This window comes from Pelobates fuscus, chromosome 8, assembly GCF_036172605.1.
Source record: "Pelobates fuscus isolate aPelFus1 chromosome 8, aPelFus1.pri, whole genome shotgun sequence".
Classification (NCBI taxonomy): domain Eukaryota; kingdom Metazoa; phylum Chordata; class Amphibia; order Anura; family Pelobatidae; genus Pelobates; species Pelobates fuscus.
Genome location: NC_086324.1, coordinates 110,761,752 through 110,785,699, shown reverse-complemented (window position 1 = coordinate 110,785,699; position 23,948 = coordinate 110,761,752). Strand labels below are relative to the sequence as shown.

Here is a 23,948-nt window from a genome sequence, read left to right as displayed (position 1 = left end):
ATTTTGATATAAATATATATATTAATATCACAATACAGTTAGAACGAAGTAACACATCTATATATTTTTTAATTATTTATTTTTAAATATTTTTTTAATTTTATTTTTTTACGTATTTACATATATATTTTTTTATATTATATATAAATATATATATAACAATAATTATATATATATATTTAATCAGTATCAGTCTACGTGTAATTTGATATTAATATATATATATATATTTATTAATATTTAAATACACGTCGTGTATGTGTAAATGTGTGTGTGTGTGTGTGTGTATGTGTATATATATATATACTTAGATCATATATATATAATATATATGATCTAAGTATATTTTATTTGTAACTGTAATTTTTTTAATTTATTTTTTGAACTAATATTTTATTTTTTTTACAGGACAGGGGTCAGAGACAGTGTCAGCCAGTGATTTCACATCACTGGCTGACACACAGGATCAGTGATCACAGTGACTGCCTGTCACTGTGATCACCTCCTGCAGATTGGGTAATTGACCACAGGGGGGAGTGCCTGGGTGGTACAAGCACTCCCCCCTTCCAATCTGCAGGGGGATCACTGTGCCAGTTACATGTGTCAGCCAATAGGCTGACACATGTAACACTGATCGCAGTGACAGGCTGTCACTGCGATCAGAGTGCTTTGAGATCGCAGTGACAGCCTGTCACTGCGATCAGACTTCGCAGATCGCGGTCACTGACCCCAGGGGGACTGCCTGGGGGGCCAGGTAAGTCCCCCGACCGCGATCTGCAGAAGGGGAAAGCCGCCGGCCGCATGTGTCAGCCGATTTGAAATCGGCTGACACATGCTGAATACTGGTCGCAGTGACAGCCTGTCACTGCGATCAGAGACTGCAGATCGCGGTCACCGGCCACAGGGGGGGTTGCCTGGGGGGCCAGGCATCCCCCCCGACCGCGATCTGCAGCGGGCGATTAGCGCCGGCCACGTTGGCGGCCATTATGGCGAGGACGTAATATTACGCCCGCCGGCGTTTAGAGCCGGTTCCTGCAGGACGTAATATTACGTCCTCCGGACTTAAGGGGTTAAAAATGATATTTCTTCATTGATATTTATCCATGAATAGTCTATATTACTAACATAATACTAATTATATATGATAATATAATAATAGTAATTTATAAGTGGATAGTGTGTATATGGAATTATGTATACATTTGTCTCTGGGTTAGTATTCCATCCCACTTTCGCTGTTAGACATCATGCCTTATCTTTTGTTTACATTATGTTTTGTTTACATAACTTATTTCTTAGCTCAGACTTGGATGAATAGAGTGATAGAAAGAGATCTTGTGTCTGTCTTGGCCTTGTAATACAAAAATGAAGTCACCTCTGTTCTGAAAGTGACTGTCAGTATACACTTTTAATTTCTGTCTTAACATGTCTGCCAATATAAATATACTGACATAACCCCCCTTAGTGATTAATATTGCAATGATTAATTTAGTCTATGAATAAGCACTGCAGAAGTTACAAGACATATTGTGCACTCATATCACTTCTTCTGGCGTTAGGCCTGTGCGTGAAATGAACATTTTGGCATATTGTTGTACCTGTAAGAGCTTTGTACCTTACACTTAGTACAATCAAACATAGTACCATTATTATCATTGTAAACCCAATAACAATTTTTACATGGATGAACCATGTGGAAAACCTAGCCACTTCAGTCATGGCTATGACTTTAAAGGTTGTCCAGAGCACTGCTGCACTATTATGTTTAAATGTATTTGGCTTACTGTATTGAAATGTCTGTTTGCATGTAATAACTATAGCATTCGTATGCTAGCAGCCGAAAGCCGCTAGCATTTACATGGTTGTTTCACGAACAGCAACTTTACCGGCTGTTCGTGAAACGAACCAAGTACCGAACCAGAGCCCACACACTGAGGGTCGTGTGGCACCAATTAACGGATTGCAACATTGTTGCAATCGGTAGTTAAGTGCTTTCCTGGGTGGCCGTCGTTCGACTACTGACCACACCGTGGTCGGCCATCTTGGATCCTTTGTCTCACCAGCGGTGTTTGGTCATCGAGCGCGTGGAACTGAAAACGGCTACTCGACGGCGCGAACACCGCTGGGCTTCCAGACTGCTTGTGTTACTGTAGACGGGCAATGTTTGCAGCCAATGACCTGGATATGACTATTCTCCCATCATCTAATTGGTACCACTTGTTATTCAAGGAATGGCCTGGTTCTGTTTTCCTGCCATTTTGTTCAGCTAGGCTATATACGGGTGACCAGTCAGAGATGGGTACCAGGGACAGCAGGGCAAGGGTTGACTGAGGTACAGAGTCTTTCATAGCTACATGTTTCGGAGTGCCGTCAGCCAGCCTTCTGGTGGGCTCGACAATGGATGATGCTAACTTGGGCAAGAGCCCAAACCACTTCAAGCATTCATCTGAAATTTTGGCACTACTCTATGTATTTTTCTCCAGAGTTGAGTAGGCGTCTAGTACAGGCATGAGTTGTAGGGCATGCATAATTTGAGTCAGTGTAGATGTTGACACGCAGGACCCCGACCAGTTTCAAGGCCCTGGTCAGTTTCTGGGAGTAAGTGGTTAGGTTCAGTGAGTTGACCGTTTCACAGTGGTTCCTTGGGTTCTCGCATAGCATGGCTTGGTACTTTGTGGTTGGACAGCATGTGGAACACAAACATAGAGTTCTTGTCCTAGGATCAATTTATCAGCTTCTGCAATTAGGAGAGCAGCCGCAGCCACTGTTATCAGACAAGGGGGACAGGCCTTGGGCCACTGGAACCAGTTGTTTGGACAGGCAGGCAAAAGGCTGCTGCCATGACAAGTACTTGGTGAGAACATCAGCAGCAGATTTCCTCTTCTCCTGGACATACAGGTAAAACACTCTTTGGTGATCAGGAAGTCCAAGTGCTGGGGCTTGGACCAAGGCCTCCTTCAGGGTTCTGAAAGCAGTCGGTTGTTTGCGAATATCTGTTGGCTTTACAGTTCAAGGCGTATCCAGAAAAAGGCGTTGTGACGAAGTGCCCTTCGCCACTTGGTCCTGGAGAGGCCTGCTTGCCAGCCTCCTGCCCTGCGACTATGGCCTGGGGGTGTGTGGCCCTTTAAGAACATTATTTGGGCATATGGACTTTTATTGGACTGTGTATGACCCTTTAAGAACCGTCTGTGGGCACATTGTGACTTTGGTGAACAATGCTCCTTTAAGACTATGGCCCCTGGAATACACAAGCAACGTATAACCTTAATGGAAGCGAATTAGAGATAACAACACACGAAAAGGACTTGGGAATTGTTATAGACAACAAACTATGCAACAATGTGCAATATCAAGCCGCAGTGGCCAAGGCCAGTAAGGTATTGTCATGCATGAAAAAGGGCATTCATTCTCGGGACGAGAATATAATTTTGCCTCTTTATAAATCACTGGTAAGACCACACATTGAATATGCTGTGCAATTTTGGGCACCTGCTCTAAAGAAGGATATTATGGCACTAGAAAAAGTGCAGAGGCGGGGTACAAAATTAATAAAAGGAATGTAACATATCAGCTATGAAGAAAGGTTAACAAATTTAAACCTATTTAGTTTAGAAAAACGTCACATGAGAGGGGATATGATAACATTATACAAATATATTCGTGGCCAATACAAACCATTGTGTGGAAATCTATTCACAAACCAGACTTTATATAGGACACAGGTCATGTGTTTAGACTGGAAGAAAGAAGATTTCGTCTAAGGCAATGGAAAGGTTTTTTTACTGTAAGAACAATAAGGATGTTGAATTCTCTGCCTGAAGAAGTGGTTTTATCAGAGTCCATACAGATGTTCAAACAGCTACTAGATGCATACTTGCAAAAACAGAATATTCAAGGATCTAATCTTTCAATGTAGGGTAATAACTGCTTGATCCAAGGATAAATCTGAATGCCATTCTGGGGTCAAGAAGGAATTTTTTTTCCTAGCTTGTTGCAAAATTGGAATTGTTTCAAACTGGGTTTTTTGCCTTCTTTTGGATTAACAACAAAAAAGAAATGTGAGGAAGGCTGAACTTGATGGACGCAAGTCTCTTTTCAGCTATGTAACTATGTAACTATATTGCCTGTTAAAGACTATATTTTAGCAGATTGGATTTTAAAAGACTCTTGCTGCCCCTTTAAATTGTATTGGAGCAGTTCTGCAGCTTTAAATTGGCACTTTGGATACAGCTGAAGTAGTCGAAGTGGCTGCCATTCGACAAACGAACACGTGACGGCGGCCATCTTTGTTCATTTGCACGCGGTCAGCGGTGTGCGTAGCCAAATCCATGGAACTGAAATCGGCTACACATTTCAACGAACACCGCTGACCCTTACCTTCTCCTGCACTGAGATTTCAGCCACAGAGACTAAGTCCCGTTCGAAAATTCGAACGCATGCTCATTTTTTCGGTGTGAAATTGACCGACCGCACAGCTCAACTCTATGGAACTGTTTTGGGCAGGAAAATGTGCTTGCGGTCGGTCACAAAGGACTTACGACTAACTTTTGAACTACTGGAAGGATTTGCATGATTTTTGAGTGTTCATATTTCAAGTATGCTGATTAATAATATGTGTTTTTTGAAGATTGGATGTATAGTTTTAAAGTTATAGTACATGTGTAAAAAGTATATATTTTGTGGATTTTGTGTGTAATTGATGGGAGTGTTTGTACTGTATACTACGTGTATGTTCGTTGTTCTGCAAAACCCTGTGGGTGGTCCTATGTAGGGAAACCTGCATAAAAGAAAGCCCTTTGGTGTTAAGACAGTTCTTCTTGACCCTCAACACGTAGTCTTGTCTCGTGATTGGAGGGGACAGCTATACTCACACTGTGGATGGCTATGCTCGGCATACTCCCCTGAGCTTTAATCACTTAGCTCTTTTAAGAGCTTGTTCCTGATATGCTCTACTGGAGGAGAGGTCTTCCCCACACGGTCCTGGAGGACAGAAGCTGATCCAGGGTGGACAGAAGATGGCGAGACTCCAGTTAAGCTACGGCAGTTGTGGAGTTTGCGGTGGTTGTGGTGTCCATTGCGGTGCTTGTGGTCCTCGGCGCAAGCTAGGAAGCGTCCATCAACGGAAGGTACTCGGTCGGAGTATGGGGAGTTCCGTTACAGGCGTCTAAGTCTAGGACGGTGAAATGGGTGGCTCTTCCATATAAGGACAAAAAGAAAAGTCCTGCGCTCACTCCCATCACTCCTGGGTGGCAGCAACGACTACAGTACACATCAGCTAATACATATAGTAAAAACAAAAGGAAAAAAGTTACCTGCGCTCTCTCCTTAATCCCTATATATATTTAAACAAATGGATGACATTTAGTTACTCCAATGGCCACTGGATGGAATGCCCGCTGCCAACATCAAGGCAGACCCCCCTAGACGGGTCCTACTCTGACCCTTCACCCTGCCTCCTTGAGCTTCTGGCAAAAATATCTCTAATGAGACAGAAAGGGGTATTCTTTATATACACCTCCACATACTTGTCAACCCCTAACAGGGAACACACGGGATGGGCGGCAGCACTGCAACCTAGCTGTGTGATACAAAAAGTGAATACAAATACAAAAAGAAAAGTCATGCGCTCACTCCCATCACTCCTGGGTGGCAGCAACGACTACAGTACACATCAGCTGATACATATAGTAAAAACCAAAGGAAAAAAGTTACATGTTAAGTTCTCCTTAATCCCTATGTATATTTAAACAAATGGAGGTCATTTAGTTACTCCATATAAGGGCCAACAGGTTATAGGGGTTATGCACCACCAGGTGAATTGTCATGACTTCCTTGTTGACTGCCCTGAGGTCCTGAACAGGTTGGTAGTCTGCCAGGCCCACAAAGTCATCTCCTCTACTGGCTCAGTCATAAGTCTAATCGGAGGGGGGGGAGCCGGATGGACAAATCCCTCATGTTGGGTTTATGCCGGCCATCTTCTGACTTCATAGTATCTTCCACTTCTGGCTTCATATTGTCTCTCTCTTCTTCACTTCATATTGTCTCTCTTCTTCACTTCATATTGTCTCTCTTCTTCACTTCATATTGTCTCTCTCTTCTGGTATTGGCTCTAGCGGACAGGGGACAAGCCTGGTTTCAGTTCAATGTGGACCAGAGGCCTGTTTAGGGCAAGAACAAGGGGGTTTTGTTCAGCCCATATACCTGAGGTGTCTATGATTACTGGAGGTAGTGAGGGTGCATCCATGAGGGCTTTAACAATAAATAACCTCCATTCTACCTCTTTTGGTACAGATACAGACATGATTCAGAGACTGTGTGGGAGGTCAAGAACTGTGCTGCCATTTGGAGGAAGTGTGATCTTAGCTTAGAGATTGGAGAGGACATCTCTCCCTAGGAGTTGAATAGGATAGTCTGTACAAGAACTGGTGTTGAATGACATGGCCTCCCAAATTGCAGGTTCTTTCTCGTAGCAATAGTCTGGTGACAAGCTTAGCAGTGGTCCCTACTAAAGTGACAGTCTGTCCAGATGTGGGGCAATGGGACTCTCACAACAGAGTGCCGGGCCACAGTGTCAACCAAGAAGAGACTTTTCTTTCCACTAACGGACGGAGTACAGGTGGTGTGGGTATAACAGATGGGGTATCTGAGGCAGGTCTTGCAGGAGAGGAGGAGGCAAGGGCCGTTTGGCCAGGTCAGGGTATATAGGGGAATAGCAATGGCTGATGGAACAGGGGACGGGGTAGGCCGGCGGGCCCTGCAGACCCTCGTTAAGGGGTGTGTAAAGAAGGCCTCTGCTAACAGAAAAATAGTTTCACACTATACGTTAGCAATGGTAGCCATCTTGTCTCAACACTGACAACATTTTGTCACCTGAAATAACTTACAAAAGACATACATGTTACCTATATCACATGTATTTCAAATCGAGGTTTTATCCTACCAAAACCTCATTTTTTTTTAAATATTTTTTTTATATATTCAAAACTTGAAAAAATGTATGTCCAGACTTTGCAAAATATAGCAATCCATTATCAGTCATGATATTAAAATCTCATTCTCATAAATTAAATTAAAGATGTTTAAATCAACCCCAGTTACCGTATATACTTGAGTATGAGTCGAGTTTTTCAGCACATTTTTTGTGCTGAAAACCCCCAACTCGACTTATACTTAAGTCAATGTCTGTATTATGGCAACTTACATTGCCATAATACAGACAAGGGGCGGTGTAGGAGGGGGGCTGGCAGGAAGCTCTTACTTACCTCTCCTGTCAGCTCCCTTCTCCTCCGCGCCGGTCTGGTCAGCTCCCCTGTCAGCTCCCAGTGTAAGTCTCGCGAGAGCCACGGGGTCATAGCGCGGCCGCGAGACTTACACTGGGACTTGCAGAGGGAGCTGATCGAACCGGCGCGGAGGAGAAGGGAGCTGACAGGAGCTGCAGGAGAGGTAAGTAAACGCTCTGCCAGCCCCCTCCTTCACAGTGCACACCACTGGACCACCAGGGAGAGCCCCCCTCCTTAGCCAGCTAACAAGCAGGGAGGGGGGATGAAAAAAGAAATACAAATTTAAATAATAACATATTAATAATAAAAAATAAAATAATAAAATTAAAAAAAATATTAATATAACAAAAACATTTTTTTATTAAAATTATAATAATTAAAAAATAATAATAAAAATGCCCACCCCCCACCAAGGCTCTGCATCACACTCTGCATCGCACACACACACACTGCATTCACACACACACTGCATTCACACACACACTGCATTCACACACACACTGCATTCATACACACACTGCATTCACACACACACTGCATTCACACACACACACACACACTGTATTCATTCATACACACACACACTGCACTCATATACACACACACTGCATTCATATTCATACACACACTGTAAATAAATATTCAATTATTATAATTTTTTTAGGATCTAATTTTATTTCGAAATTTACCAGTAGCTGCTGCATTTCCCACCCTAGTCTTATACTTGAGTCAATAAGTTTTCCCATTTTTTGGGGGTAAAATTAGGGGCCTCGGCATATATTCGGGTCGGCTAATACTCGAGTATATACGGTATAATCCCTTTTTGAGTGCAGTTTCTAAGACTGGGAGGGAGGGGTCAGCTGTTGTATCACTTCTTCTGCACTGTGCCCAAAAAAAGCTAAAGCCATGGTAAACCCTTCAGTTCTGGACTCCCGCCTTAATTCATGTAGAACAAAGCAACTAATCACAGTTTTGTTTTTTTAGCACAAACTCATTGATTAACTGATCTTCAGGAAAAATCAGCAACAAGGCTATATGCATTTTCAAATTATACAAGAAAATCAGAAATATCCACATCAATGTCTGGGTTTAGTTTTTTTTTTTCAACATTTCAATGTCTGCAAAATCATTCCCTGTTAATTTTAATTAACCACATGTCCACCAGCATGCAGGACAGGCAGACCAGGTTGGGCTCTGAAGACCAGACCTAGCCGTAAGGTCATATCGGTGACTAGTGGAGGCTTTGGGGGACATAAGGAAATCCTCTGCTGGCAAGGAATAATCCATGCTATGTAAGACACTGGATACAGGCTGGGGACAGACTACGTGTGGTACCAGGTGGAATAGAAAGAGCAGTTACACGTAAGTGATGTGTCCACTGAATGCTGTCTGTCCGGCAATCAAACCACCTGGGGAGGAGGTGGGGGTAAGTTATTAAAGTCCGGATATAACCGGGCAGCAGAGGAACAAACGGGTCCCCTATAGGGGGGTGGCTCATGCGAATCTGAAGGATCAACAAGTATGGGCTTTTTGGTGGGGGCAGATTTAGGGACTGAAGCCAGTGTGGAAAGCATCAAACCACTTTTAACCACTCTGGCTGCTTTTTGACTAATTGCTGCCAGGCGTTAACCTTTCTTAAAGTTATTAACCATACAATCTAGGGGCCCAAGGATTCTGATCTTCCCCCTCCCATAATGCCGGATAATAGAATTAATCAGGCAACAATGCAAACAAGTCCCTTTAACAGTACAATCCTACTTTCAAACCCCCTCCCTCTCAAGCAAAAGACAGAGCTTGCAGTTTCCTCACAGCCGTCCTCTTATCAGTAATGTTTTACATAGTGCATGACCAAGAACAAAGCCCACACCGAATGAGAGCATTCCAGGCACTCCCCTGACTCGCAGCCAAATGCACACCCCAACTCATATAACACAGCCACACATGTTATGCCATCTATGCAGACAGTGGAGGGTGATCGGGCCTCCCTTCTCTTCTTTGGAAGAGGTCAAATTGTACATGTACTACCAAACACAGGACTGGAGCCTTACCATGAATCAGACGTTTGCTTGTTCCGCGACCTGGATAGCAGTCCTTGGGTGTTCTGGAACAGGATCAGAGGAAACAAGGAACTTTTTCCGGACAAACGGTCCGACAGGTGCCAAAGTTACCTTGAGGTCATCCGAACCTGCTCCAGGGCACACCTCACCAACTGGGTCCCGGTTCTTTTTCTTGGGAATGGGTATTACCCCCTTATTTCCCATTCAATGCACCAAAATGTTGAAGAATTCTTGGGTCAGAGATGAAACAAGGACACTCCAGACACAGGTGGTTGAAGAACAAAGGCTATTTATTGTTTTGCAGCTGCAAAGTCTCAGTCAGACAATAGTCTTGGAATACCCGACTGAACACACGTTTACAAGAGAACAAAGAATATATACCACAAATGACGTATTCCATACGTATACAGAGAATACGAAAATTACACCTACATTACTATAGTTACATCCAATTATTAAACTAAAACTTATCTCTTACATATGTTATCTAATAGTGGGCGTTCCTGCAATTCCACAAATGCGCTCTGGTCCAAGATAGTTGCACAGTAGTAGTAGTAATCATGTGAGTACTAAACTTTACTGAAACATCCTGTAGCTTCTACCACAATATCTCTCTATAGATATTTTTCGATTATAGGGATTACTTCACTGACATCACATTTTTTTTTTTATTAGATAGTGTCTCTCTCTCTCTCTCTCTCTCTCTCTCTCTCTCTCAACTCCCCGTACTCCGACCGAGTACCTTCCATTGATGGACGCTTCCTAGCTTGTGCCAAGGACCACAAGCACTGCATCGGACACCACAACCACCGCAGACTCAACCGCACAACCGCCGTAGCTTAACTGGAGTCTCGCCGTCTTCCTTCCATCCTGGATCAGCTTCTGTCCTCCAGGACCGTGTGGGAAAGACCTCTTCCTTCCACCCTGTATGAACCTCCAGCATCCAGGACTGTGTGGGGAAGACCTCTCCCCCAGGAGAGAGTGTATCAGGAACAGCTCTTAGAAGAGCTAGGTGATTTAAAGCTCAAGGGAGTATGCAGAGCATAGCAATCCCCAGTGTGATTATAGCAGTTCCCTCCAATCACAAGACAAGACTACGTGTTGAGGGTCAAGAAGATCTGTTTACTTGGCACCAAAGGGCCTTCTTTTATGCAGGGTTTCCTTACATAGTACCACCCACAGGGTTTTTCAGAACAACCAATAAAAACATTACAACACATACAATAAAGTAAACCACTCCCATTCATCCCAGCAGAAATACTACCCTCTGCCTGTGATACAATTATCTCAACACAATAGACTAACTTAATTATCACAGACAGAAAATATACAGATTTTACACATACACTGTAACTTTAAAACCACACATCTTCATAAAAAATTGATTATTAATCAGCATCCTTTAAATATAAACATAAAAATCCTTCCAGTAACTAAAAAGTTAGCCGAAAGTCCATTGTGACCGACCGCAAGCACATTTTCCTGCCAAAAACAGTTCCATAGATTTGAGCTTTGCGGTCGGTCTATTTTACACTGAAAAAATTTGAACGAGTGTTCAAATCTTCGAACGGGACTTAGTCTCCAGCCGCAGTGGAGAAGAAGGTACTAGTCAGCGGTGTTCGTCTAAATGTGTAGCCGATTTCAGTTCCATGGATTTGGCCATGTGTTCGTTTGCATGAACTGCGGCCACCCAGCGGTCTGCAATTTACCTACAGCAGGCTCCCAGCCTGGGAGATAAATTGCCTGCACACTTCCACTTTTGGGTGGTCCGCCTGTGTGGTACTTGGTTCAGTAAGCCCCAATTACTGAACCAAGTGTAAAGAAGCCATGAATAAAGTACTTTAACCAAGTCTAGAGACACAGGCTTAAAGGGGAAGTGTGAAGTGTCCCAACCAAGTCTGGGGACACCGTCTTAAAGGGGCATTGTCCCAAAAATGTGCTTAAAGGGCCAGCACCAGTCCAATGAAAGTCCATAAGCCCCAATAATGTTCTTAAAGGGTCATACACCCCAGGGCCATAGTCGCAGGGCAGGAGGCTGCCAAGCAGGCCTCTCCAGGACCAAGTGGCGAAGGGCACTTTGTCACAATCTCTCTCCCTCTATCCATCTCTCTCTCCCTCTATCCATCTCTCTCTCCCTCTATCCATCTCTCTCTCTATATCCATCTCTCTCTCTCTCTCTCTCTATCCATCTCTCTCTCTTCATCTCTCTCTCTCCATCTATCCAGCTCTCTCTCTATTCATCTCTCTCCCCCCTCCCCCCGTGCAGCTTGTAAGGAACCTAGTGTTCGGGAGACTGCAATACTGGGTGTAAGAAGGCAGCCAGCTGGCACGTTGGGGGGAACCCCAGCGGCAGATACAGTTACGGGAAATAGAGAGCATCGTCTCCTTTCCCCAGCGGCAGCGTGATTTGCAGGGAATAGAGAGCGCCGTATCCTTTCTCCAGCGGCAGTGTGAAATGCAGGGAGTGGAGAGCATAGTCTCCCTTCCCCAGCGGCAGAATGAGCTACAGGGGGCAGAGACAGTTGGTCCTGCTCCACAACAGCAGTGTGTTTTACTGGGAGAGGGAGAGCCTTGTCCTCCCTCCCCAGCGGCAGTTTAATGTGCAGGGAATAGAGAGCAGCGTCTCCTTTCCCCAGCAGCAGTATACAGTGCAGGGAATAGAGAGCTCCGTCTCCTTTCCCCAGCGGCAGAATGAGCTACAGGGGCAGAGACAGTTGGTCCTGCTCCCCAACAGCAGTGTGTTTTACTGGGAGAGGAGAGCCTCGTCCTCCCTCCCCAGCGGCAGATTAAAGGGCAGGGAATAGAGAGTTCCGTCTCCTTTCCCCAGCAGCTGCAAGTGTGTAAGGGAGAGGAGCCGGTTACCCCCTCTCCCAAGCGGCAGCTTAGCCCACCAAGGGGAGACAGTAAGCCCCAAACCGGTGCAGATGGGACCTTAGTCTCTGTGCCCAAACTACAAGGGGTAGGGACAGTCTGTCTCCCCCTCCAGCAGCGGCACCAGGTCCAGGGAGAGGAGCCTAGCCCTCTTCCCAGCTGGGCTCCAACCAGGCTACTTCAGCTGACGCGCTGGCACCAGGACAGAGTACCGCTGGTCTCTGCCCACTCAGCAACCCACCGATCTGGAGTGCCAGTACCTCACACAGCCGTGGTGGAGCCCCTGGACAAAGGCAAGCTACACATTACACCAGGTGTAGTAACCATTTATTGTGGGTGGGCTGTACTGCTGATTATGTTTTGTGGGTGGGATGCTGGACTAACCAAGGCACTGACCAACAGGAAGTGAGATGCCTTGTTAGTCTTTTTGGGAAAGGGGAGAGATGTGGCGAAACCAACCTCGCCACTGGGCATTGGAGAAGCCTGGTTGCTCGCCTGTTCCCTTTGGACTTTGGCCCCATATTGAACCGCTTGATTTTCCCCTGCAGAAAGGCTTATTTGTGCCTTTCTGCCTGGGCGTTTGGTAGATTGAATCTACCGAACCAAGGCACAAATGGAGGGACCACCTGGGCAAGGAGTGTGCCGGTGATTTACCTCCCAGAAGCTGTGGTAAACTGCAGCTTAATTGGTGACCGCTGGGTGGCCGCTGTTCGTATAGTCGAACACGTGGCAGCAGCCATCCTAAACTCACGAACACCGCTGAGCTGCCAACCTCCCTTCTCTTGTAATTACACGGACACCGGGTCATTCGGCACTTTGAGCCCATTCGTATACCAAAAGACTATGGGAAAGACTTTGGCTCCATGACGATTGAACTGTATGTATGTGATCTGAGCTCCATTCGGTAATAATGTGCGCTCAGATCTGAGCTATCTCGGGATATGTAGAATGTATATGTTTTATTCATTATTTGCAACATTGTGTATTTTTGTGTCTTTTTACTAACATGTGCTCAATGGAGTTTTGCCTTTGTGTCTCCACACAGAGGCAAAACTCCATTGAGCACTTGTTGGTAAAAAGACACAAAAATACACAATGTTGCTAACCCCTTTTATACCTGGGGGTGTCGTTACAACATGTATCTAATGTATATCTAGGACATGTTAAACGGACACTATAGTCACCAAAACAACTTTAGCTTAATGAAGCAGTTTCGGTGTATAGATCATGCCAGTGCAATCTCACTGCTCTATTATCTGTCATTTAGGTGTTAAATCACTTTGTTTATGCAGCCCTAGCCACATCTCCCTGCCTGTGACTTATACAGCTTTCCTAAACACTTCCTGTAAAGAGGCGTCAAATGTTTACACTTCCTTTATTGCAAACAGGGCCGGCCTTAGGGGTGTGCGAGCTGTGCGGCCGCACAGGGCGCCATGGAGCAGGGGGCGCCGTGCGGCCGCACAGCCGATTTAAAAAAAAAAAAAAAAAAAAAAATTTATTTTTTTTTTCAATTTGCGGCGGGGGCGGAGCTTACCGTGCGGCGGGGGCGGAGCTAAAAGCGCCGGAAAACTGCTGCAGGGGAAGCAGGAAGGAGTCCCTGCTTCCCCACAGGTCACCAGGAGCTGCACTGCCTCCACAATTAACTCCACAGGTAACTGTGTGATTGTCATGTGAGTGTGACTCTCTGCCTATGTGTATGACTGTCTGCCTCTGTGTGTGTGTGTGTGTGTTACTGTCTGTGTGTGTGTGTTACTGTCTGTGTGTGTGTGTGTATGACTGTCTGCCTCTGTGTGTCTGTGTGTATGACTGTCTGCCTCTGTGTGTCTGTGTGTATGACTGTCTGCCTCTGTGTGTGTGTCTGTGTGTATGACTGTCTGCCTCTGTGTGTGTGTCTGTGTGTATGACTGTCTGCCTCTGTGTGTGTGTCTGTGTGTATGACTGTCTGCCTCTGTGTGTATGACTATCTGCCTGTGTGTGTGTGTATAACTGTCTGCCTCTGTGTGTTTGTCTGTGTGTATTACTGTCTGCCTCTGTGTGTGTGTGTATGACTGTCTGTGTGTGTGTATGACTGTCTGTGTGTGTGTGTGTGTGTATGACTGTCTGCGTGTGTCTGTATATGACTGTCTGCCACTGTGTGTCTGTGTGTATTACTGTCTGCCACTGTGTGTCTGTGTGTATTACTGTCTGCCTCTGTGTGTGTGACTGTGTATGACTGCCTCTGTGTGTATGACTGCCTCTGTGTGTATGACTGTCTCTGTGTGTATGACTGCCTCTGTGTGTATGACTGTCTCTGTGTGTATGACTGCCTCTGTGTGTATGACTGTCTGCCTCTGTGTGTATGACTGTCTGCCTCTGTGTGTCTGTGTGTATGACTGTCTGCGTGTGTGTGTGTGTGTATGACTGTCTGCTTGTGCGTGTGTGGATGTCTTCCTGCTTGTGCGTGTGTGGATGTCTTCCTGTGTGTGTATGGCCGTCTGACTCTGTGTGTGTGTGTGTGTCACATACAACCAATACACGCATATCACACACTGTTAATATACCCATTACAAATATCACACATAGCATACATATCACACACAGTCATCACACGTACTATTACATACACAGACAACACAAACATAACAGCATACATGGATGACGGGGGGGGGGGGGGCGCTGTGAAGATTTTTCGCACAGGGCGTCTAAATGCCTAAGGCCGGCCCTGATTGCAAATTCTCTTTAATTTAAAATGTCTTATCTCCTGCACTGCTAATCGCATTGTAGGCCCTGTTAGAGCCTCCTGTATGTAACTAAAGCTCAAATTACAGGGCATGAGAAAAACGTTTAAAGTAAGTTACATCTGTTTGAAAATGAAACCATTTTGATTTCATGCAGACTGTGTCAGTTACAGTCATGGGAGTTGTGGCTAGGGCTGCATAAACAGAAACAAAAGTGATTTAACTCCTAAATGTGAATTGAGCAGTGAAACTGGAGGTGCATGATATATACACTAAAATAGCTTCATTAAGCTAAAGTTTTCCCTTACAGTGTCCATTTAAGATGGCAAACCTCCATTTGTATACTTTGTATTAAATGAAAAAAGAAAAACATCAATCACCATTCAGGATAGTTTGCTTTGTATGATTATTTATGGGGGCTCATTAAACAATCAGATAATATATAATATATTGATTATTCAGGGGTACCTGATGTAAACAACTGCAGTAAAAAACAAATGTTAAAAAAAAAAAAAGAAGTGTGCTACATACAGGATATAGGACAGGGGAAGTTAGTAAATATATTTTATACTCTCATCGGCCTCACTACTTAGTGAATTTGTTATTTTAGTGATCATTTCAGTATACATTTCATGGTAAATTAACAACCTTCAACACTGGGGTGGGAATTGTGGGACCCCTATGTGGATATTTGTATTTTCTGAGGAAGTGACCACTTCCTCCCAGCATCACTTGCGGCTGCTTTTTTTTTTTTTTTTTTTTTTAAGGGGGCCTGTTCGCGCTATACCACGGCCACAGCGCTGACCGGGCCCCTGAAGGAGGGGGCCCATCAGTTGGCCCTAAGTGTGTGGGCCGCCAGGCCCGTGACAACCGTTATGGTTTTCACCCCCTGATGGAGGCCCTGGATAGTAGTATGTTATTCACTGGGCGCACATTGAGAGACAATCTACAGTTTCCTTGCAACCCTTTCTTGTAATGCACTGCAAAAAGGAATGGAAGCTTTGAGGCAGATATAACAACCCCAAACTGACTGTTTAACGCAGTGGTTCCCAAACCAGTCTTCAAGGCACCCCTACCAGTACAGGATTTAGGGATTACCCAATTGTGTATAAGGTGTTTTCAGACAAAATAAAAAACACACCATAGACAAAACAAAGTAATCCCTAAATCCTAGACAGTTAGGGGTGCCTTTGTTTTGTCCATGGTGTTTTTTATCTGTCTGAAAACACCTTGGACACGATTGGGTAATCCCTAAACCCTGTACTGGTAGGGGTGCCTTGAAGACTGGTGGGAACCACTGGTTTAACCCCTGTGTCTGGACACTCCTGCCCTCATAATAACTTAAATCATCTTATAGTTCTAGTAAAATAATATAGACCCTAGAAACCTAAAATATTGTTGAGATACAGTGGCAAAAGAAACAAAATATTTCAGTTTGGGATGTGAAATAATGATTATTTTTTTTCTTTTTCTTTTAGAAAGAACATTTTAGAGAAACGTTTGTGGCAGAATTGCAGAAACAATTTGTGGGAAAAGGTCTCACATTTTCCATAGGTAAAAAAAACAAAACCTTTTTTTTTTTTTAGAGCAACAAACTAAATAAAACCACAATTGTCATACTCTAATATTATTATCCTCCCCCCTCCTCCTCTCTTTGACTTGTAAATTGTATGAGCACATACAGAGGATTACCCTTTCCTTCCTAAAATGGCACAATCAATAACTTTAAATTGTAAGACAGTTGAACAAACAAGCTTACTCATATTGTCCTAACACACAAAGTAATGTAGAGGGATTTTATTTAAGTACAATAATAAGGGTCTGACAGTGGTTTCCAACTCCCATGGCATAAACACTACCAATCCCCTTGTAACGGACCGTTTCACTTACAAGAGGATAAAACCCAGTTTAGGCGATAATCCCCTTTTTGAGAGACAGGCACAGCTACTGCAGAACACCAAACTCCCGAACTGGATACAAGATAACACTCCGAACTGGAACAGCTGAACAAGAAAAGCATACAATCCGCTTACACTCCTGGCAGTCAGCTTACAATCCAATTCCCCCCAAGAACGAGACGACACTTCATTTTGAGGGTTAAACAGGAACTGAGGACTGGCTCATCCAGCCTGGCTTTTATTTCCAACTCACACATACAGGCCACACCCAGGGGGAGGCATAAAAGAACCAATGACTTAGATGTTACCTCCCACACATCCCCTCCCCTTAGTGTGACACATAATCCCATTATGCATACAGTTTAAAATATACTTTTACACAACTTTCCTAACTCTAAAACCATACATCACATTCACATAAAAATACATATCCACAATCAATCCATTCAGGGGAACAACATATTAAAAAATGCCATGGATCAGACCAGGGGTTCAAAAGTTAGTAAAGTATCTTTTAAAACCCCTAGCTTCCCAGCTCAGACTGTTTTTTACAGAGCCTTCTCTGTGCTGGAGAAGTAATCTAATTATCTCCAGCACAGAGACAGACTCCATTAACCACATGGTTACAGAAAGACATAAAACACTTTAAAATACAGAAAGTTACTTTTTAACCATAACACACAGACATTTCACATATCCCCAGATAGCTGGGATCTGAGCGCACAAAACTACCGAATAGCGCGCAGATCCTATTCACACAGTACAATTGCCATGGAGCTAAAGTCCTTCATTATATGAATAGGCTCCATGGTATAGCTATCTGGGGTATCACATTCCCATAAAGTCTGGTCCATAGTCCAAAGGCAAGAGGCAGGCAAGCAGCCCCCTCCAAGGACACGTGGCGAGGTCGGTTTCGCCACACCCCTAATAAAAGTACAGTGCAAGTGTGACGGAACGCTGGCACTCCTACCGAGTACCTCCGCCAATCGATGCTCCTAGTGCTTGCCAAGGACTCCAAGCACTCCAACCGACACCATAATCACTGCAGACCCCACTTCCAGCGATGCAGCTGCGCTGGGGTCTCGCTGTCTTTCACCCACCCAAGGCCAGGATCCAGCTTCCAGTGGGTAGACCTCTCCTTTTTTTTTTTTTTTTACAAATATATCTTTATTTGGTTTTAATTTTTTGAGTCAATATCAAAACACATAGATCATACAAAATACAAAAATAGAAACAATTACTACATAAGTAATAGACATCAAATCATTCATACTATACCATGTAACTTCTATCGCAGTTCATTCATAAATCAGACATACATACTTGGTGGGAGTAGGCCGCAACATACAATAGGGTATCAATTTATACATACATAGTCAATTTTGTCATTTAACATTTCTGTGTATACATCACAAGAGATTATTAATTATTAATTATTAATAATTAATATTGCTCCTTGTTTTCTAAGAGTTTTAAACATTTTTTCCCCATTTCGTATTTCTGTACAGTATCCTTCCTCTTAGAAAGCCCTATCTCATTTTTAATCTGAAGTGTTAATTGTTTCTCCCAATGTTTAACCTCAATTGTCATAGAGTTTTTCCATCCTCTTGCTATCAAAATCTTTGCTGCCATAAAAGAATGACAGACCAGAAATTGTTGGTATATTAATAGATCAGGCCATTGAAGATGTAGAAGGGCCGTTATTGGAGATTGTTCTATCAGAATTTTATCCCAAACATACAATTTTCTAAAGACCACATCCCATAATTTCTTAATTAATCTACAACTCCACCAAATATGAATAAAACTTCCCAAGTTACTTCCACATCTCCAACATATTTTAGATTCATTGTGATCAATTCTGTTTAATCTAATTGGCACTAAATACCAACGATAGCAAACTTTATAATGTGTCTCAAACAAGGTAACATTGTGAACATTCCTTTTTAACTGTGTCATCATATTTCCCCACTTTATTGAGTCTATTTTTAAATTACATTCTTTTTCCCAACTTTTTATTTGTTTGGACCTTATACTTTTGGGGATCGATCTTATCAGGGCATATCAATTTGCCATATTTTTCCGAGAGCTGTTGTTTCCAAAAATCTGTTTTATAAGGATACTACTAGTTATATTACTCTTAGCAAGCGATTTATCTATAAAGGATTTTATTCTTAAATATCGAAAAGCCTCTGTGTCTGTGGGAGACCAAATTCATTAGACAGAGTTAAAAAATCTTTGATTTTATCTCTTGTTATTATATCCTCCAGGTTTTCAATTTTCATATCCCTCCAGGAATCTATTTTTAAATCTGGCATTAGGGCTTCTAATATTTCTATCTTCATGAACCCAAAAATATTTCCCAAGATTTTTAGTTTTTTTCTAATCTTATTCCAATCATTCAGTAGATATTTTAAAATTACACTGCTGACTTCTTTACCAATTTTCTTGGGTTGCCAGATATACCTAATCAGTTCTTTTCCATTTAAGTCTTGGGTCTCTAAACCAAACCAGCCAGATTTTTCAGAATCTTTTTTTAGTTAGTAACTGAGTATGGAATATAATAGAGGCTTCATAATGGCTTAATATATTGGGAAAGTTCACCACTCCATGCTCTATAGTATTCGTTAGTTGATCTAAACTAATCCGGGGTTTTTTCCCCTTCCAAATAAAGTTTTTAATAAGCCTCTGTGTTATCTCCAACCATGGCAATGGTATTTTTAGAGGAACCATTCTGAAAAAGTATGTCCATCTAGGTACTATATACGCATTTATTACGTTTATCCTTCCCAACCAGCTAAGAAACAAGGGATTCCATTTTTTTTAACGATATCCCTGTGGACTTCAGAAGCCTAGTAAAGTTAATCTCCACCATTTTGTCCAACTTATCTGATAATATTACTCCTAGATATTCAAAACTCCCATTCGCATCCGTAAAGCAATATGTCTTCAAGAATTAATTTTTCCACTCTTTGCTACAGTTCTTAAATAACACAATTGTTTTATCTGAATTTATTTTGTAGTTTGAGATAGTACTAAATATTTCTATTTCCTTTATCAAGTTGTCAATTGATTTGGTTGGGTCTATAAGGGTCAAAATGGGATCGTCAGCATACATGCTTATTTTTAATTCTCTATCAGAGGTTGGTACTCCCCGGATGTCCGGGTTTTCTCTTATTCTAATTGCAAAGGGTTCCATTGAGAGAATATATAAAATGGGTGAAAGTGGACACCCTTGCCATGTGCCGTTTTTCAATGGGAACCAATCTGAGCATAAATCTATGCCCACTACCCTCGCCATAGGATTTTGATAAATAGAGCCTATTGCAGACAACATCCATCCATCTATACCCATTGCCCTTAACACCCCCATCATATATCCCCACCCGACCCTGTCAAAGGCCTTTTCTGCATCCAGTGACAGGGTCAGGAGCTGGATTCGCGTTCTATCACTCCAATCCAGAACATTGATCATTCTCCTTATGTTAGTACTAGCCTGTCTAGTTGGGACAAACCCTATCTGGTCTCTATCTACCAACTCTATAATTATCTTTTTCAACCTATCTGCCAGTATAGATGAAAATAGTTTAGAATCGACATTAATAAGTGAAATCGGGCGACAGTTCTTTAGATCTTGCGGATCCTTATCTTTTTTTATGGATAGGGATTATATTTGCTTGTAATAATTCTTTAGGGCCTGTACCTTTCAGAGAGATTTCATTATATGTTCTAGTCAAATATTCTGCCAAAATATCTCCATATATCTTATAGAATCTATTGGTCAGACCGTCTGGGCCAGGGGTCTTATAATTCACAAGTTTTTTAATGGCACCTGTAAATTCCCTAATTTGTAAAGGAGCATTAAGCATTATTTTTTTGATCTTCAGAAATCCTGGGAAAATTAATTTCCTTCAAGTAATCATTTATAGCCTCTTCTTTTGATTGATTTGGTAAATTATACAACTTTTCATAGTATATTTGAAACGCCTTTGCTATAGTTTCTGGTTTTCTACAAATTATTGATTCGTTTCTAATACTACTAATCCTGTTTTTACCATTTTTTGGGTTTTTAAGTTTTTTTGTTAGCCATTTATTAATCTTGTTGTTATCATAATAAAGATTGGATTTCATCTTCTCTAGATTTTTCTCTATTCGTTCTTTCTCCATTTTTTCTATTTTCATTTTGATCTCAAAAAGTTGTTTAGATGATTCATTATTTAATAATCTTTTATTTCTTCTAGCCAACAGATAGTATTCTATATATAATTTTTCTCTAGTCTGACCTCTATCTCTTTGAATCCTTTTTTTAAGTTTAATCAGATACCCCCGTACCACCGCTTTAAATGCACACCATATAGTGGTTATCGGGAGTTCTTCTGAGATATTCTCTCTAAAGTATAGTTGGATCAATTCTCTAATTTGTAATTGGTCTTTACTATTCTTCAGAATACTGTCATCTAGACGCCATGTCGTATTAGGTCTATATTTTTTTACATCATTTATAGAAAAAATAACATAACTATGGTCTGACCAGACATTCTCTTCTATACATATGGTTTTTATTTGTTCTACTAAATTAGCTTCCCCCAACACAAGGTCTATTCTGGAAAGTGAGGAATGTACCATTGAAGTGTGCGTATATTCTCTTTCCTCTGAGTTAAATACTCTCCATATATCCAATAAGTTATTTTCTAGAAGTGTATTTCTCAAGATCCTAGCTTGGTTTATCAAATGTTTAGTTATGGGTTTATTATTTTTTGTTTTTTTGTCTAGAACTGTATCCACCACACAGTTGAAATCTCCTGAAATAACTAATAATCCTGTTTTAAATTTGTCTACTTTTTCCATAATCTCTTTAAAATATTTAGTTGGTAGTACGTTTGGGAGGTATACGTTTACCAAAGTGTAAACTTTCTCCTCCAACTTACATATTAATATCTGATACCGTCCTTCTATGTCTACTTCTTCATATATGATTTCTCTATTTATTCTTTTTGAAAGGATTATGGCCACTCCTCTTTTCTTTTTCTTATTCAAGGCGGCTTGTGAGATTATCTCATATCCTTCACAAGTCTACCTAATCCTATCTTCACGTTTCCAATGTGTCTCTTGCAACATCGCTAAATCTATTCCTTTTTTTCTGAGCAATTCTCTCATCATAGCTCTTTTATATGGGGTATTTAGCCCCTGTACATTTAGTGAAATACACTTCATGCTTTGTGCTTTTCAAGTGACACCTATTCCAGCTGCCATCCCTCCCACATCATTCACACACATCTGAGCTCTCATAGTACAGAGAGACCCATTCCCATTCATTCTTACTTGATGTTTCAAGAGATAATACATATTAATTATCTCTTCAACCTGTAAGCCTTGACAATATCTTGTATACTGTCTAGGGCTAAGGTCTAACTCTGACCTTAAAGTGGTAGCTCCTTAGGAGCAATCTTATATATTTATTTATGTATGCAGCCATTCTTTTTCCTTCCCTCTTCTTTAGTCCCACACACTGGGAGAGGGAAGGAAAAAAAACTCCCCTTCCTTCCCCTCCCCCCCTCCTTCTCCCTTTTTTCCCCTTCTCTGCTTTCTTTTACCCCCCAATTGTGTACATAAAGTTATATCCATTCTATTTATTTTTATTGCCTCTTATGTTCATCTACTGTCTTTATCAAAAATCCTCCATAAATCACTAATTACATCTACCAAATCCTTTAGTGAAACTATATATTTCTCTTGCTACTTAAGTGATCATATTATTTTACCATTACTCCCTTATTTCACCTTATCCATACAAATTATTATCGTGTTCAGTTATATCCCCTCACAAACTCCATCTATTATATTTATATTTATGAAATCTCACATTAAATTATCCATTATAACATATCACATATCAAATATAGCATTCAGCACTCTTATTAATCAGTTTAAATAATTGTTGTACCATCAATAACATTCCCCCTCGTGTGTTCCACTCTTATTAAACATTGTTTTACCATCGTTCCCCCCATTTACTGTCTTTATCAAAAAATCCTCCATAAATCACTAATTACATCTCACAAATCCTTTGGTGAAACTCTCTATATTTCTCCCTTGATACTTAAGTAATCATATTATTTTACCATTACTCCCTTATTTCACCTTATCCATAGAAATTATTATTATCGTATTCAATTATATCCCCTAACAAATTCCATCTATTATATTAATATTTAGGAAATCTCACATTAACTTATCCATTATAACGTATCACATATCAAATATAGCATTCAACACTCTTGTTAATCCGTATAAATAATTGTTGTACCATCAATAACCTTCCCCCTCGTGTATTCCACTCATATTAAACAATTTTTTACCATCGTTCCCCCCCCCGTGTAAAAATTATCATAATTAAATCAGCCAATTACATCCTAACATTAGCACATTGAAAGGAAAAAGGGGCAGAAGAAGAGAGAAAAAAAAAAAAGTCCCTTTCTTTTCCATTTCCCTTCTCTTTCCCCTCTCTGATCACTTTCTCCCCTCCTCTTCCCTTTTTCGCCAGAGTTCTTGCATTTTCTCTCCTTATTACTTAAATTGCAGAGATGTCCATTCTTCTAATTCTTTTGGGTTCTGAAAAACTTTTCTCGTGTCATTCCAGTTTATTGTGATAGCCTTGCCTGGTCCCCAGCGATATCCAATATTTCTTTATTTTAGTGGTTTAAATTTTTCAAAATAGCTTTTTCTCTCCATTCTTACTGCTCTGGATAAATCTTGAAAAAAATTTATATCTTTGAATTTATCATCTTCTGAGAATTTTTTGTTTCTTATTGCATTTATTATTTGCTGCTTAGCAATCAGGGAATGAAGAGTGACAATCGTGTCTCTAGGAAAAACATTCTGGATTCCTTGGGGTTTTTTAATTCTGTATATGTTTTCCATACACACTGCCGAAACTTGAGGTTGTAGATTTAATGCTGCAAACAAGCCATTCAAATAGTCCTTGATTTTATCGTGAGAAATGGCTTCTGGGATATTTTTTTATCCTTATATTTTTAGCTCTCATTCTTTCTTCCATCATACTTAATCGATCTTCTAAATATTTTATTTCCACCTTTATCTTAGATTGTTCTTCTGTGATTAAGT

At 41.5% G+C, this 23,948-nt stretch overlaps 1 protein-coding gene across 1 annotated transcript in view; it reads left to right on the top strand.

Moving 5' to 3' along the window:
• PMM2 (phosphomannomutase 2) overlaps positions 1-23,948 on the top strand; it is a 366,613-nt gene that overhangs the window by 234,291 nt on the left and 108,374 nt on the right. The window contains exon 6 of the mRNA XM_063428823.1: positions 16,404-16,479. Within this exon, the coding sequence (XP_063284893.1) occupies positions 16,404-16,479 (76 nt within the window). The remainder of the gene's footprint in view (positions 1-16,403; positions 16,480-23,948) is intronic.